Genomic DNA, 17,677 nt, shown 5'->3' with positions numbered 1-17,677 from the left:
GGGGGGGGGGGGGGGGGGGGTGATGAGAAGCACCTGCTTGGCAGGTGCAGCCAACCCCCACGCCCCCACCCCTCCAAATAAGAAGCAACCCATACAGAAGGCCTCACACTACAGAGAAGACTCACCACTGCCACACACCTGCTGTGAGTCTGGTTCTGCCGTATGTTTGTCATGACTGCCTCACTCAACAGATTCCCTGGCCTAATCTGAAAACTGTCCCTAAAACACAGGACTGAATCCCAGAAAGACTCCTCTCCCTTGTGAGCCAGGCCTGGGCCCACACAAAACCAGTACAATTCTCTCCCAGGAACTGAGATCTAAGCCAAGACACCAGACAACTGGGAATCACTATGTCTGATTCACATCAAAGAGTCCTAGAGTCTAGGACTTCTCTGCTACAAGGTCCATTGGGCTGCCAGTTTTCACCCTCCCCAAAGTATGGCTGCTTGTCTTACCTAGTACCAATCGATATTCTCCTTCACTGTTTTCATCAGCTTTAACTGATATATTATTTCTGATTTCCAAAAGGCAGGCATATAATTGCCCACTTTACAGGTGAGGAAGGTGAGTTTCAGAGAGATTAAGTCACAGAACTAGTAAGCAGCAAGACTGGCATTCAGACACCAAAGCCAGGCATTTTCTACTCTACCACAGTTTCCTTAATGACTTGAAGGAAACACGTGTAATGTGCAGACCACATCAGAAAAGGCAGCAGACATATAAAGAGAAAGCTTAATGGATCACTTCTTGGTAATCAGGGCAATTTAGTGGCCTGGTAGATAGATGGCATCTATTTCAGTAGCTATGTCACAGCCCTGCAACAAAGACATAAATTTTAATACTTAGAAAATTCAGCAGCAATGTCCCAACATGTCAATAACCACGCTATAAATCTCTCTGGCTGCAGCAAGTTAAATATGGTCAGTATGTGTTTTACTCTCTATTCTTCAATCCCCTGGTCATCGAGCATTAATTCTCAGGATCACACAATGATTAGAAGGAAAACAGACTGCCCAGAGTCTACAGAGACATCATCACAGCCTCAAGATTTTTGTAGGAGTAGGTAGAAGATAAATCCTAAATCAACAAAAAATGGCCAAGGGCGCAACAGAAGAAATCCATGCTTTCTACAAAGAAAGAACTACAACCTGAAAAGCACACCCTGCTTGGGGGGGAGAAAAAAACTGTACAGCTGCCACAAGTGAAATTTCTTGAATTGATACCTAGAAATTTTTAATTCTTACGTGATGATTTATAACTCGTTATCTACACTTTGCAATTAGTCCTGCAGAACAGAATTAAAACCTTTGCTCAAACACTTAGGTATTTTGCAAAGTAATTTAAACATCACCAGGATCTGAATATTACCAAAATGGCCAGGCAATGATTTTTATACTTGTGGTTATATGAAGCACAGATATCACCTAAAACAAAAAAACTTAAAACAAAATGGTACAGATAATAAAATTAGTGAAATTAAATATAAAGACTCAACATGTTCAATAAATTTATAAAGGCTTTGCTCAACATTTAGATACTTTTTACAGGACTGTGATTCAAATTAGCAAAGTTTAACTAACAATGTATTCAAATTAGTAAAGATATTTCCATCTAAACAAACTGATGGACTGCCATTTTGTTGCAAAACAGACTGTGCCTTACACAAAATATTAGCCTCCTGAGATTTAGTTCGGACTTGCCCAAGGTTACCTAGTGAAATGACAGAGCCAAAAGAGAAATCCAGGCATCCAGATTCCTGGACTAGCCCAAGGGCTCCACCAGTCTATGCTGACACTCAAGATAAACAGCAAAATGCAAATACACAAATGGTCAGAATTAAGAAAGAGCTCCAACTGTTTAGCCAATGATGCCCCCAGGATCAGGTCTGATGCTGAGCTGAAACACAACACAATGGCTAGTACTGATTGCTAAAATACTGAAACATGTCTATTCCTGTTGGAAAACAAACCATGGTCCCTTCACTTCAGTCATTCCAACTGCATTGACCCCTCCTTGTGAACTCCCCATATCTAACAGCCACAGGGTTGGTGCCTGGCACAGGGGCAGGTCTCCAGGTCCCCACTGCAGCCCTACTGCTACTGTCTGAGTCTGTTTTGATGGCCGATGCCCATGCTGCACCAGTTGTTAATTATTTTGAGAATCACCCCTCACAAAACCACAAGTCACAATCAGAGCCATTCATCAGAAAACTAATTTGTGTAAGAGTTCTCTATCTTCCGAATATATGAACTTAATTAAAGCCAAGTTAAAAAAAAATACTTGGCCGACAGTTAATTCTTTTCCTTTCCCAGATGTGGCTGCCTAGTTGCATTACTCATTCGTTCACTCAACAAACATTTACAGAGCCAGGCCATGGGCTAGGCATCGGGATTCACAGCATGTGCCAGTTCCCTATCCCTGAAGTGCCTGTCCCTGGTGCTGCACAAGAGCTCGGGTGAGGACAAGCAAAAAGGAGGATCCTGTAACTCCAACACACAGAATAAGTGCTATGATAGAGGAGGAAGGGGGAACCCTACTACCACGCAGGATCAGGGTAGGCTCCATAGAGGAAGTGACACTATAGTGGCACCTGCAGGGGTGTTCAGGAGTCAGCAGATAAACAAGGAAGGAACAAAATCATTCTGGATGGATGGAACAGCACATTCAAAGGCCCAAAGATATCCATTTAGTCAGAAATCCCTAAGAAGTTTAGTATTACTGAAGATGAAAGAAAATTAGATTAAAAAGATAATTTGGGGCCAGATGAGGAAGGGCCTGCTGTGCCATTTTTCATGTGCACTTAAACTACAAAACTTACTAAACACTTGGGATTATCTGGTTCTTAAGAGGTAAACCCTGATAGAGCAAACGGGGCTCCCATTTAACACACTGTGATTTCTCAGTTTTATGTGCAAATACTAATGCTCAGCTAAAGGATATTCACCTGGGAGATGGGAAGCTAAGGATTCCTCTTCCTACCTGTTGTAGACTCAATTATCAGCAAGAAGGCATTTGAGGATCTCTAGATCAAAGGAGTTATCAAAAATGTTTCGGAAAAGAATATGAATACATTCACATGTGAACGTCCAATTTCAGTCAGGCCTACCTCAGAGAAGATGATTTTGCTGCTTGGTGACAACTGAGAAGAGCACTTTTCTGTTATTAAGCCTTCACTCCTGAACTTGAGATCCTCTGCAGTCATTAAGTAATGATTCTGCTGTATTACTTCCAAATCTTTTTCACCGAGTTTCTAAGGAAATGAAACAAATTATAAGAAACTCATCATCAAGAAAGAGACTGTCCCAAACTCACTAAGGAGAATACTTTCTTTTTTCACAATACCAATATGTCTCCTAAATAATTTCCATCATCCCCAAATACTAGGCAATTACAAAACTGTTATGCAACTCTATTTCTATGTTATTACATCTTGAAGAACAGCAGCATGCCCATAAGGCAGAGCCAAGGATGGTGGCACCTGTTACAAACACCCCTCACTCGCCACCACTGTGAATGCCTTTCAGCAGAAGACAAGGTCTAGGCTCAGATCCAATAGAACTGGTTCCAAGCCTGAGTTCATCCTGCTTAGGGTGTGATCATTGGGTCTGTTTCCTATCCTGCAGGCTTACTGGAATGATTGGAGGGTTTATACATCAAAACCCAATAAAGTCTACCTCTCTTGAAATGTTACAAATTTGACAAAACTTGAAACTTTCATATCTACAAGAATATTTGATTTCCAGAAAGAAAAATATTGCTTTAGGGTATGGTCACAAATGAAAGTTTCCTTCATGATGATACACAAAACAATTCCCATCACTGACCCCACTTCAGAAGATCTGACATTCAACAACAGGAACAGGACTGGAGACCATATCTTTGGTCTTTTGACCAAGTTCAAGCACAGAATCTATTCCTAACCATTTAAAACCTGGTAACTCCTAAAGAAGAATTCTAGCCACTCTCTGTCAGAAATCAAGGGCAGAAACCATATCCTATTCCTAAGCACCCAGTAGAATTAATTTATCATGTCAAACTTTTATAAGAAATTAGGTGAACACAAACAAGAAAGAAGCAGAGGCAATTCTTTATTAAAAACCCACTAAACTGTAATATAAAGAACTAGGAATCAAATGACCAACACTGACTTCCTAGAATTACCATCATACAGTTGTGCTTAAATTACACTTCATTTTTTAAAAGTCCAATTATAGATACATACAGTTTAACAGTCAAACAGTGCCACTAGGTTTAAATGGCATCTCTCCTCTCTCACCTCTAAGTCCCACTCCCAGAAAAAAAACAACTTTCAACTCTTTAGTTGTTCTTTCTACTATTCATCTCCATGCTCCTATACCACATGCTTACTCACATTTCTTGGTTTCTTAAGTTCAGACTTTATTGGCTCCTGTCATAGATGTATAAGGATTGTCCTTACATCTTCTACACTCAACACTTTCCCTAATAATTACATCACAATTTTAGTTAAGTCATGATTTCACATTTATATTATTACAACCACACAAATACTGCTCCTTGCTCAGCCATATGGTGTTCCATGGTTACATTTCCATTCATGTTCAATCCTGTACTTTTCTTGGAATTGTAACTGTTTTATTCTATTTGCTTACTTAGTTCATAAAATTATGTACTTAAATGTCAATTTATCTCCTAAACTCTCTAAAAGAACTTAAAAAGTCCTCTCAGTAGAGTCAAATATGTCAGAAAATTGATCACTTGCATTTTGGTTTCTTGGAGAAATCCCAACGGAATTTGGGCTCTCTCAATAGCCCAAATCTGGGTTCGTTATATAAACAGCTCAGATGTCACCCTTCACCACATCCCAGGTGCACTCCCTACTTTCTGGATCCTATGTCTCTCTGTCTTTTGGTTACTCCTTCATTTATATGGAATCATCCTCCAAGAGCTTCCTGCAAAGAGTACACAGGAGGCAGATGATGTTAGGCACTGAATATCTGAAAATGCCTTAATTCTGCACTCACACTTGCTGACGGCTTGGCTGAGTACAGAATGCTGGACTAGAATTCACTTTTCTTCAAAATATGAAAGCATTGCTCTGTCTTCTGGTTTCCAGTGTTGCTGCTGAGAAGTCTGATGTCATTTCAAGTCTGGGTTCTTTGTATGTGACCTGTATTCTCTTCTTTGAGGAAGCTTTCCAGATCCTGTGTTCTAAAATTTTGCAATGGCATGCATTGCGGTATGGGTCTTTTTTTTTTTCTTCATTTTTTTGTGCTAGAGATGGAGCAAGCCCTTTCAATGTAGAAATGGCTGTCTTTCCACTCTGGGAGATTTTCTCCTATTTGAAATTTTCCTTCCCCCTGCTTTACCTATTCCATCACCTGTTAATTATATTTTGGACCTCTTGAATCAATCCTCTCATTTTCCCATCTTTTTGTTTGCTTAATTCTGGCAGACTTAACATTATCTTCCAACTTTTCTAACTCTTCTATTAAGCTTTTTATATTTGCAATTATGTTTTCAATTTCCAACAGGACTTTCTCCTTTTCCAAATATCTTTTTTTATCAGTTCCTGATCTTATTTCTTATCTAAAGGTGCTACAGTGTTGAATTTGGGTTTTCCTTTTTTGTTTTTTTTCTTTGTTTTTTTTTAAGATGTCTAGGTTTCTTCTCCTCCTTCCACAGTTTGTGCTTTATGTTTCTTTGTTCTGTCTGTTCTGGCCTTTTTCTTTTCTCTTAAATACTTTTCTCTTTTTTGGTAGACTCAGGCCATCTACCTACTTTTAAGGATTAAAAGTGCTCAGTATCTCTGTGAGCATGAAAAGGAGGCCACGCTGTGAGATGCTCAGTTGGGGACCTAGTTGTTTTGCTAGAGGACCCCCAGCATCTCCCAGTTGTTTCTCTCTGTAGAGGAATCTCACAGCTGGGTATGCACACTCTTCCACCATCCCCATGTTCATTCAAGTGATCCACTCCTGCTTTCAGTTGCATCTGGTGACCCTCAAACCTAAGTTCTCTGCTTTAAGGTCTCCAGGCAACTCCTGTTGGTGAGAAGAGGGTCACCTATAACTGCTTAGAATTCCAGCCAAATGTCCTGTTTTCAAAAGTACCAGGTACAGTCAATGCCTGTTGGGCTCTGTAGCACAAATCAGCTGCTTCTTGTTGGTTTTGCCTGCCAAAGGCATGTAGCACAGTGGACAAAGTAGAATTCTATGCAGTTACCACTTGCCCATCCACTTATCCAGCATTTTGTTGACAACTCACACCTACTGTTGTACCTGCTCCCATTCTCCTAGTTAGCCCTTGTGGATTTATACCTTCATATTCCTTCACTGTTATTTTAATGAGGTTTCCATAGGCCTGAATAGAATCTCAAAAATTTATTACATGATCAAACGAAAAGGGAATTCTAAGACAAAAAGGGACAATTAGAAGTACAGAGGAGTGAAAGGGCACAGTACAAAAAAAAAGCACTTGCAACAGAAGTACCTCAGTGAAGTGTGCCAAGTACTAGGGGTAAAACAGGCCGGAGTCTGATCTAGGCTCTGCCATTTACTAGTCACATGACCCAGGATAATTCCTTCCCTCCTCTGAGCTTCTGTTTCTCCAAATTTACCTCCCGAGGGGCTGAGGTCCAAATGACATAAAGAAAGCTTTAAAGTGCTCTGAAACATAGCAATGATGATGGTGATCATAAATGCTCCTGCAAAAGAGTTAGAAATAAAACACTTGTTCGTGCTAAATCAAATATTTAAATACAAAAGAGGAAAAGTTATGGTACCTGTAGCAACAAGTCCTTCTGATTGGTACTTTCTGTTAGATGTTTAATCACTTGCTCTTGACTATGCAATTTTTTATCACTTTCACTCAAAAGACTCTTGTAATGATTCTCCAATGCCTTTTCTCTTTCATTCACTTCATTGCGTAATTTTTCAACTTCATTTCTAAGGTCCTACCAGAAGGGGAAAAAAATGGAATTTACTTAACAAAAATTTCAAGGTGACAATGTCTTACATGTTTGACTTGTTAAATTACTGTTGTAAGATAGCAGTGCTATAATAGATGTACTTAACAGAGGTATATTTCCTTCTCATTTAAAGTCTTACAAAACCAACATAATAATCTGCAATTTGGGGAAAGCTTTATGCTAGATATTTATCACAACACTATTTACATTACTAAAAAAACTAGACAGAAACTAGGTAGCCAACAACAGAGAAATAAAGAGTACAGTATTTTTTTTTAAAGTACGATTGTGAGTAAAAACAATCTAGGACGCCAAACTGCATAAATATTATAAGATGCGAATTGTTTTCTAAGTGTTTATACAAAAGTAGAAGGATTATGGGTGATTTTTCAGTTGATTTCACTTTTTAATTTTTCTGTTTCCAAAATCTCTAAATTATCCTGTATTGCTTTCATAATCTGAAAAAAATCATCTTTATATCATTTACAAAAAATTTATAATAACATAAAAATGCTCATGTTTTTCCATGGTATGGGAAAAAAACAGTATACAGTATGACTGTGACTACCTTAAAATATGTGCTATTTGTAGTACTGAAGAACTATTCATAACAGCAAAAGGTTGTAAGTAACACAAATGTCCACCAATAGAGGAGTAAACTATGTTACATTCTCACAACAGAGCACTCTTAAGCTATAAAAGAGAAAGAATGAGGAGGTTGCTATAAATATACTGCCCTAAAGTAATCTTCAGAATATACTGTAAAGAGTGTGGCCGCGGCAGGTAGTGGAGGAAGAGGGGGAGACCCAAGAGAAATAAGTATGGATCGCATATTGCTATTTAATTAACCATAAAACAAATTAAATGATCGCCTATAAGGTATAAGAGAAAGCAACATAGAAGAGGTAAAGAGACTAAAACTCATTTTACAGACATGACATTGAGATCATTTAAATGTTTACATAGTTACCTTAAAAATAAAAATCTCCTAAAACTGAAAGCAGAGCAAACAAATCCAACTTTGTAAAAAGATGATTGGTCAATCAAACAGAGAGAAATCATTTCAATAACTTTAAAGCAGAATAATTTGTACATTCCTAATGGGATAATTCTCTAAGGATAAAAGAGACTGCCAAAACTCTTAAGCTGTTTTTAAGCAATCATATTGTAAGTAATAACACTGGTATTGTTATTCTGAAACTGTTTATATATATAACATATATATTATTAGATAAATAACTATTGATGTCATAAGAACCAAGACTTTAAACATAAGAGAAAATAAATACAAACATAAAAGAAGTTAAAACTTGCAATTCCAAATTTGAATTTGAAATATCAATATGAACTTATATTTTCTTTAATTTCCTTTCACTGAAAAAAAGGTTAGAATCGATGTCTTCCCTGGTATCCAGACTGTAGTCTCTAAATACCATTTCCTACCAATAGTGGTTCTCAAACTGTATTCCCTAGAATAGCATAATCAGTGTCACCTGCAAATATGCAAGTATATTGCTAGCTTTGAAGACAGAAAAGAGCCACAGATCTAGAAATCAGGCAGCCTCTAGAAGCTGGAAAGGGCATGGAAACTGACTTTCCCCTGGAGCCTTCAGGAGGAATGTGGCCCTGCCAACACCTTGATTTTAGCCCAACGAGATCAAGTTCAGACAGACTCCTAACTCCCAGAACTATAAGGTAATAAATTTGTATTGTATAAGTTCGTAGTAATTTACTGCAGCAACAACAGGAAACTAATATAGTAACTTTTAGAGAATTCTACAGAACACTTATTTTGACTTTCCTGTGTGAACTTTACCTCAGGGTAACTAAACAGGTGATAAAAAAACCAAATTTCTCTTTATAGAAGTATTCAATTATAAAAACAGGAATAATGAAATTAAATTATTATCATTTGCAAATGATTATCATTGCAAATAATCATCAATAGGTAGCAATATCACAAAAACAGGGACCAGCAATATCTGGAAGTATTATACTTATGGTGTAATCTTGCCAAAAATGTAAACCTGAATTTGATCATGCATCTTGTCTAAAATGCCAATTTACTAGAAATAGAGTCAGCAGAACAAGTTAAATGATATTACAAAGATAATCAGCAAAATCCAGAACGCGGAAAACACTAAAGAACAAATGGCCCAAATTATTCCACAAATAAATTACACTGGGAGAGAGAATCTGTGGATTAAACAATAAGAAAAGTTATGGAAGCCAAGAATGAACTCTGTAGAATCAGTATAAATTCATGATTAGACACTCACATACACAAACGAGAGAGAGAGAGAGAGAGAGAGAGAGAGAGAGAGAGACTGTATGCATTTGTCAATACACATATACATTTCCTAGCTCTGTTCACTGACAAGGCCTAGATGCAAGGACAATCCAGTAGTAATGAGGATATCTATCATTCATATTTGGTTTCTTAATATCATTCTATATATCACAAAAGAAACCAGCATTCCTTGAAAAAATTATTGATTCCAGGCCTGGGGCAGAAAAAATACAAGATGAGCCCAAGATATTTTGTGATCCTAAAAAAACAAGGAATTGCTCAAAAAATGATGGAAACATTGGTCATGTTGGAAGGACACAGGAATCAATCTGAAGGAGCTCCCAATAGCCAAATCTGGGTCAGTTTAAGCAATAAAACAAATAATGATAGTAATGATTTACAACTTATAGAATAAGACAAAGATCCATTAATCCATGCTAATACAAACAAATAAATAACAAATAAATGCAGGAGAAGGAAGAAGATAGCTCTTCCTTACAGTAGACTTAACAACTAGTAAGTGTAGAAGGAGAGATGGAAATAGAAAATAACAAATAGGTAAACACTGTAGTAATAACTGTTGCTGGTGAGAATTGTCTATGGATGCTAGAATTCTTGAAAGTATGACAAGAAACAGGATATTTATAGTCTCAAAATCTCCCCCCATAAAATACGTTTTAATTGTAAAGGAATAAAACAGTACCTGTATAGTGGAGAAAAGTCCATGTTAACCAAGTGACTAACACTAACCTCACCAGTAATAGGACAGATTGACATTATGTGCCTTCAAATATGACACATGGAGATGAGCACATCAATTCTGTGCTATTCTTGCCAAAAATCTATAACCTCAAACTAATCATAAGAGAAACATCAGACAAGCCCAAATTTATTAACATTTCACAAAACAACTCACCAGTACGCTTCAAAGCCGTCAAGGTCATGAAAGAGAAAGAGCAACTGTCCCAAATTAGACAAGACTAAGGAAACACAATTCAGTGCCACATGGATCCTGGACCAGAAAAGGGTCACTGATGGGAAAATTGGCAAAATTCAAATATATTCTGCAGACTAACTAATACTATTGTATCAGTGTTAATTTCCTGGTCCTAATAAGTATACCACAGTTAATATAAAATGTTAACATCAGGAGTTATATAGGAACTCTTATCATTTTTGTACTTTTCCTGTATATCTAAAATTATTGCAAAATTAAATTTTTTAAAAAAATTATCAATCAATGCAATGTGTATATCTTGTCTGGATCCTGATTTAAACAAACTATTTCAAACTTTTTTTAATGAGACAATTGGGGCAATCTAAACATTAATTGGCTATTTGGTAATTTTAACAAATTATTAATCTTTTTGATGTGAAAATGGTGTTTTTTAAAATAGACTAAAATACTGATGAAATAATGTGTCTGGGAATTGCTTAAAATAACCCATGCTGAAAAGGAGAGAATTAGTGTGAAAGCAGAGATAACACAAGGTTAGCTATGATTTTATGATTGCTAACACTAGGAGACAAATGTATAGGGTTCAATGTACTCTTCTTTCTCCTTTTGTATTTGAAATTTTCCATAATGAGCAGGGTTTTGGGGTTTTTAAAGCCTGAAAAAACACCCAAAATATGATTATGCATGATTTTTTTAAATGTTATTCTTTTCTCAGTATTTTAAATATTTCATTTTAGTAGAGACTATATCCATAATAGGTAAAGTAACATTTTTTTTAACTGCTTTAAAAATTAACTGTTAATTTTTCTCTTGGGTAAACAGGTGATGATGAGATTGTCCTAAACCTTTAATCTAAAGCAACTAGACCAAAAACCTATCATGAACGGTAAATGTCAGTAGATAGAAATTCAATTCTAGAGAGGGAAAGAAGGGAATTTTAAAATTATTATTATACAAATAATCCTAAAGCAAGATTAACAGAAGTCCAAAGCTAAAGAATAAAAGCATTCTCCCACAATACAGTCATGACAAAAAATTAAACACTTTCAAATTGTAGATGATCCTTTCAGTCCTTGTTCATCTGCAGCCCTAATTGTTATACAATTTTAACTTTGGTTTGGATTTCCTCTCATTTTATTTTATTTATTCCACCAACTATGACCTACAAAGAATACATAGTAATTAAATAATGATGACATAAAAAGAACAATTAAAAAACAAAATGAAAGGTTTAAGAGTATAAAATCAAAACAAGTTGTTTTTTTTTTAAGTACACTGAGAGAGGTCTACAGAACTACTATACCTAAGTTTCCAAGTTGGCTCTACTCATCCTCTTTGTCTAGAAAAAAAATGCAAGATGGGTTGCTGGTGGTGCTCAGTAAAAGATACCACATAAACTTCTTCTTCATAGGTGTTTGAATTTGCATTCTTTGATTGCCAATCATGCTTCTATATATTTGACTACTGTTTAAATCTTTCCTTGCGTAAACTGTCCTTGCTTACCAATTTTAACAACTATATTGTAATTAACTTAACTGTTTCCCCATTGTCTCCAGACATTTGCTCCTACAGATAATATAGCAAAGAACAGCTCTGAGCATAAAACAAGGGGTTTTTTTTCCCCAGACTTTTGACTTGTTTTTTTCAGGTTAAAGTCCCAAAAGTAGAATTATTAGGCTAGAAAGGAACATGTTTTGAAGATTCTCTCTACAAACTGACAAACTTTTTTCCAAAAAAACAGTAGTGGAAATGCTACCACTAAACTTTGGTATGAGTTTTTTGTTTCACCACATCCTCACTAGCACTGATATTTTCTTAAATGTTTGCTAATTTAATTGGTATGAAACGGTTCTTCATAGGTGTTTGAATTTGCATTCTTTGATTGCCAATCATGCTTCTATATATTTGACTACTGTTTAAATCTTTCCTTGCGTAAATCGTCCTTGATGGCCATGAATGAAAATAGTTTCAAGGACAGTTCTAATGAAAAGCTCTCTCTCAAGAATCACCCAAGGTGAGCATATACTAACATACACACACAAACTCATTTTCCTGCAATATCAGAAAATCTACCAGAACAAAGTCTATCATACCCACACTATTACAGAAGAAGCACATATGAGAATTCACCTTTCACTGTACTCCATTGTTTGTGCCTTCCTGATTGTGTTTTGCTGGCCATGTGACTACTCAGACAGAGTAAGTCCTCCATTGCCAGAGGAACCACAATGGCTGAGGAGTGAGATTGAGGGACTCCCATATCTCGAAGTCCCACACCTGGCGCTCCCAAACCTGGATTCTATTTATAAGAGAAGCTACTCTGTGTCAAGTGCTTACCATTGTTCCGGGAATATGCTAGACACTTTCAAAATGACCCAGTTAAACTCTATAACCTACAATGGCCTGCAAGGCCCCCACCAGCTAAACCCCTGCGACCTCATTGCCCTCTTCTCTTGCTGCTCTCTCCCCACCAGTTCTGCTCTAGCAACACTGGCTGTCTTGTCGCTCCTCTTACATACCAGCTCAGGGCCTTCATGACTGTGGCTCTCTCTGCCTGGGAAGTTTCTCAAGGCTGCTCCCTCAGTCTTCCCTTGACCACCCACCTCAAACAGCAACCAAGAGCCCAATCACAACTTCACTCTCCATATTCCTTCCCCCATATACCTTCTCTTCACCATATTCCCCAAAGCAATTCCTAAAATAGAATTTATGTATTTTGTTTCTAGTCTTCCCACCAGAAAGGAAGCTTCACCAGGACAGGGATTTTTGTGTATTCTGTTTATTGCTTTATCTCCAGCATCTAGAATGATACCTGACACATAGTAGGCCTTGTGGCAGATTCAAGAGAGCCATAAATTCTTTGACTTCTTGTCCATTAAGAGGTGTGAAGTCTGTGTCCTCTCCTATTGAATCTGGGCTGTGATTGCTGTGACCAAGAGAATTATGGCAGAAATAACACTGTGCCAGTTTCTGGGCCCTTCCAACTCCTATCTCTGGCATGAGTCTCTATGGGAGCCTTAAGAGCCATACATCTAAGAAGTATGACTACCCTAAAACTGCCATGGGAAGCCACACACAGGTGCTCCAGTGGGCAATCCCAGCTGTGCTTAGCTTTCTAGTCATCCCCCAACAAGGCATCAGACATGTGAGTGAAAAATCAAGAAGCTCTAGCCCAGGCCATCCGCCAGATGAATGCCATAAGTGTCCTGGGCCTCACAGAGCCAAAACTCACTCAGCTGTGCCCTACTCAAATCCTTGGCTCACAAATTCATGAAACATAGTAAAATGATTATTGTTTCAAGACACCAAATTTTGGGGTAATTTATGTAACAACAGATAACCAGAAAAGCACTCAATAAATATCTGTTGGACAACTGAATGAGTCAATGAATGAGTTAAGATGGGATTGCTCTCATTTTATGAATAAGCAAACGGGCTGAGACAGGTAATTTGCCCAAAATCACAATCTTTAAGGGACAGCACCTGCCTGTTCCAGGTCTCTCTAATTCCAAAGCCTCTCAGTTGATCTCCACACCATGGCAAGGGTTTGGATCTCTTTTGCTTCACTCACGTACACAACAATCCTAATCCACTTAATGATCACCTGACACTCACTTTAGAAAGCTCCTCCTGAAAACCGCTGTGTGTTAAGCCAGCGATTTGGGTACATCTTTAAATTCACAATAAATCTGCATGTCATCCTAGAAAGATCATGCCTACCCTGAACTCTAAAATGCCCATGTATCATGCTAAGTTCCTGTGCACAGAACTTGCAGATCCACTTACATCATTTCCCAGATTCAGTTCCCTCTGTATATAAACACGTATCAGACCCACATTTTGATGTCTGGTTCAAGTTCTAGGGTTGTGTGTGTATTCAGCAATCATTTATTCCATTCTCCTTTTCATTTGCTTTTACTTTTTAAATTTGGCTACCTAGGTTAAGGACTTCTTACTTGTTTTATGTAATAAAGATTACTAACGTGCCACAGTTGCCCTTCATGTGCCCTGAACTTACAAGGGACAACATGAAAATGACTTGTTCCAGAACTCCACAAAGAACATGTAGTTTTGTCATTCCCCAAGATTAAGACTGTTTTACCTGAGGCTCGTTGAAAGGGCCCTGTGATCCCACATAAGCGCGTATGTGTACATCTTGGGGAAGGTAGAGGGCCCATAGCATCATCAGGGTCTTGAGGAAAGTCAGCATACCAAAGAGTATAAACCACTTCTCATATTATAATCATTAGTAATGGAAACCACCATTCACTGAGCGCCAGCTATGAGCCACACACAGGTCAAAGCATTTGTACATAAAACATCTCTAACCCTAATGACTGCTTACATTGCACATACTACTAGTCCTATTTTTACAGAAAGGAAACTGAGACACACTGTAGTTGAGAGATTTTCACAAAGTTTTACAAGTTCAAGTGCTGAAATTCAAACCCAGATCTGTGTGACCCCAAGATCTGTGCTTTTTCCACCCAACTGCACTATTGTTAAGGCCAAAGAAAGTATGAAACCATTCAGTGATATGAGCTTCCCTTGGTCAATAATTCTAACACCTGGAACTAATTTTATTATTTCTCAAACACTCAGATTGATGGACTATCTAGCCTGAGACAGAGGCCCTCCTCCTAATGAAAGAGGCAATACCAAGAATCTTGAACTACATATGAAGAGCAGTCAAAGAAGGCTAAGTAAAATGACCTCTGGGGAGGCAGGTGTGCGCAAGTGGCCTTGAGGAAGAGTGGCTGCCATGGCAACACAAAGACAGCTGATGGGCTCATGCACTCACCACCAGTGGGGTTATAATAAATGTTTGGGGGCTCATAACATTTGGCATAGAGATGGCATGCTTTGTCTGAGAAAAACAATCAGAACTGAAAACTGATACTCTTAGGTGGTTTCCCCAAACCTCCTTCAATATTCCTGGACTGTGAAAACAGAAAGATCTAGCCTTGAATCTGGCTCTACTGCTAATTAGTTGTAAGCTAACAAATAGATAACTTAAGTCTTTCTGAATGTTCCCTTTACAGTAAATGATGCTAATAATGCAAATCCCCAGGGTTTTGGAGGGTTAAATGGGAGGATGCACAATAGGTGCCCAGCACTGAAGCCAGTACAGAGGAAGTAAAACTGTTTCACCTTCCGCTCTCCCCAAGCATCACCCCCAGGCTGACCCCTCTGACCAAGTTTCCTCATGTGGCCATAGCACCCAGCCACAAGGTTTGGCTCTTGCATGCCTCTCCCTCTCACATGCTTCTCCCTCACATACACCTTGTCATCCAAAGGTAACCCAGGCCTCAAGATATTCTCAACACAGGGCCCAAAGGAGATGAAGAATGAGGATATCTGGCACTTTTCAGAGCCAAGAGTACCCAAATCCTCCCCTGCCAACCACCCTTACCACCCTCAGAGTTCTCAGATGAGCAGTACATAAGAAACAATAGCAGAAGGGCAATCAAAGGGCAATTCTGCAACAATCTCATATCCAGAGCAGCGTTTTCTGGTAAAATTGGGGGATTTGGATTTGGTGTTGTTGTTTGTGAAGGGGGAGGTTATACACAGCTTAAGAGAGCTATGTGAGTCCTCCTACTCAAGTAGAAATAAAAGTGGGCAAAGACAACTGATAAGGAAATGAGGAAGTCAGGCTGCCAAACAAGGCCAGACCTTATACTTGAGCTCTTGCCTTAAGGTATAATAACCCATTGGTTAACAAGAATGGCCCAAAAAATATCCTGAATTCTGATTAATAAGATTAGTAACTCCTCCTCCTTTGATGAGAAAGAAGGAAGGACAGAAGCTGCAGTACTGAGGAAGAGAAGCATCCCTTCCCCGCATAACCAGCCCCCTCCTCTCCCTCCATCCTACTGCTTTTGCCTTCTTCAGAACTCAGCTCTCAGCTTGTTAACTGCAGCAACTTCCTCACTGGTCTCCCTGCCTCTGAGTTCACCCTCCATCAAACCTCATGTGACCTGTGATCATTATGTCTCTGCTCAGCATCCATCAATAACTCAAAAATAACTGCAGAACGAAGCTACCATAACAAGCAGTCCACTCAAGGATCCTACCAGTGGGTTCCAGCTTACCTTTCAGCTTTATCTTCCCCTAGTGCCCCTTCCCAACCACTTCACTCACATGATTTCCAGGCTCTCTGCCCATATCCACCCATTCTCTCCACCTGGAAAAAGTATCATAGAATTTCCCCCAATTCCATCTAGAGGCAGCATACTATTTTTCAAGGCCCAATCCATGTGCCACCTCTTTCCACAAAGTCCAGTCTGATTATTCATGCCCTCATCAATCACCCTCCCAAAATATCACCTGCCACTTTCTTCTACAAACCTCTAAAGCATTTAGGAGAGTGCTGGACACTTTACCCATCACCTCATTCAACTCTCACAACAACTCTACAAAGCGAATACTAAAAACTCATTATCTTGTGCTTTGCTTTTTTGCAATTCAGAGACTATGTATTTTACACACTGAAGGTCTGCAGCAACCCTGCATCAAGCAAGACTATCAGTGATATTTTTTACCATCATATGGTCATTTCATGTCTCTATTTCACATTTTAGCAATTCTCAAAATATTTCTTTCTCATTATTATTATCTGTTATGGTGATCTGTGATCAGTGATCTTTGATGTTACTACTGTATTTGTTTTGGTGTGTCTCAAACCAAGCTCATAAAAGATCTCTCTCCCTCCTTTCAGGCCTCCCTATTCCCTAATGTACAACAATATTGAAAGTAGGCTAACTAATAACCCTACAATGGCCTCTAACTATTCAAGTGAAGAGTCCCACATCTCTCACTTTAAAGCCAGAAATGATTAAACTGAGTGAAGAAAGCAGGTCAAAAGCCAAGACAGGCCAAAAACTAGGCCTCTTGTACCAGTCAGCCAACGGTACAAGAGGCACATTTACAAGGTTATTTGCATTTACAAGGTACCTTGCATTTACAAGGTACATTTCCTTTGTAAATGCAAAGGAAAAGCTACTGAAGGGAATTAAAAGTGCTACTCCAGTGAATGCATGAATGGTAAGAAAGCAAAACAAGTCAGGTGTGGTGGCTCACACCAGTAATCTCAGCACTTTGGGAGACTGAGGCGAGAGGACTGCCTGAGCCCAGGGGTTCGAGACCAGTCTGGGCAACTTGGCAAGACCTTGTTTCTACAATAAATCAAAAAGTTAGCCGGGCACGGTGGTGCACACCTGTAGTTGCAGCTACTTGGAAGGCTGAGGCCTTCCAAATTTGGGTGATTTACTTTGCTGCAAAAAATATTCCTCTCTGATGGAGATGTACAAGGAAATTAATGTTTTTTTTCTTGCTTGTTAACACAACATCCATCCTGCAGCCCATGGATCAAGGAGTAATTCTGACTTTCAAGTACTACTATTTAAGAAATAAATTTTAGCCGGGCTCGGTGGCTCAGCCTGTAATCCCGTGCCTTGAGAGGCTGAGGTGAGTGGATTGC

At 38.6% G+C, this 17,677-nt stretch overlaps 1 protein-coding gene across 1 annotated transcript in view; it reads right to left on the bottom strand.

The window, feature by feature from the left end:
• Nucleotides 1–17,677, bottom strand: part of CDK5RAP2 (CDK5 regulatory subunit associated protein 2) — a 190,657-nt gene that overhangs the window by 95,768 nt on the left and 77,212 nt on the right. The window contains exons 13-14 of the mRNA XM_008055797.2: nucleotides 6,761–6,931; nucleotides 3,107–3,250 (exon numbers count right to left, since the gene is read on the bottom strand). Coding sequence (XP_008053988.1) covers nucleotides 3,107–3,250; nucleotides 6,761–6,931 — 315 coding nt within the window. The remainder of the gene's footprint in view (nucleotides 1–3,106; nucleotides 3,251–6,760; nucleotides 6,932–17,677) is intronic.

Source organism: Carlito syrichta, unplaced genomic scaffold (assembly GCF_000164805.1).
Source record: "Carlito syrichta isolate Samal-C Ts95f unplaced genomic scaffold, Tarsius_syrichta-2.0.1 Scaffold82277, whole genome shotgun sequence".
In the NCBI taxonomy this organism is placed as follows: Eukaryota; Metazoa; Chordata; class Mammalia; order Primates; family Tarsiidae; genus Carlito; species Carlito syrichta.
This window is presented reverse-complemented; position numbering and strand designations above follow the sequence as displayed.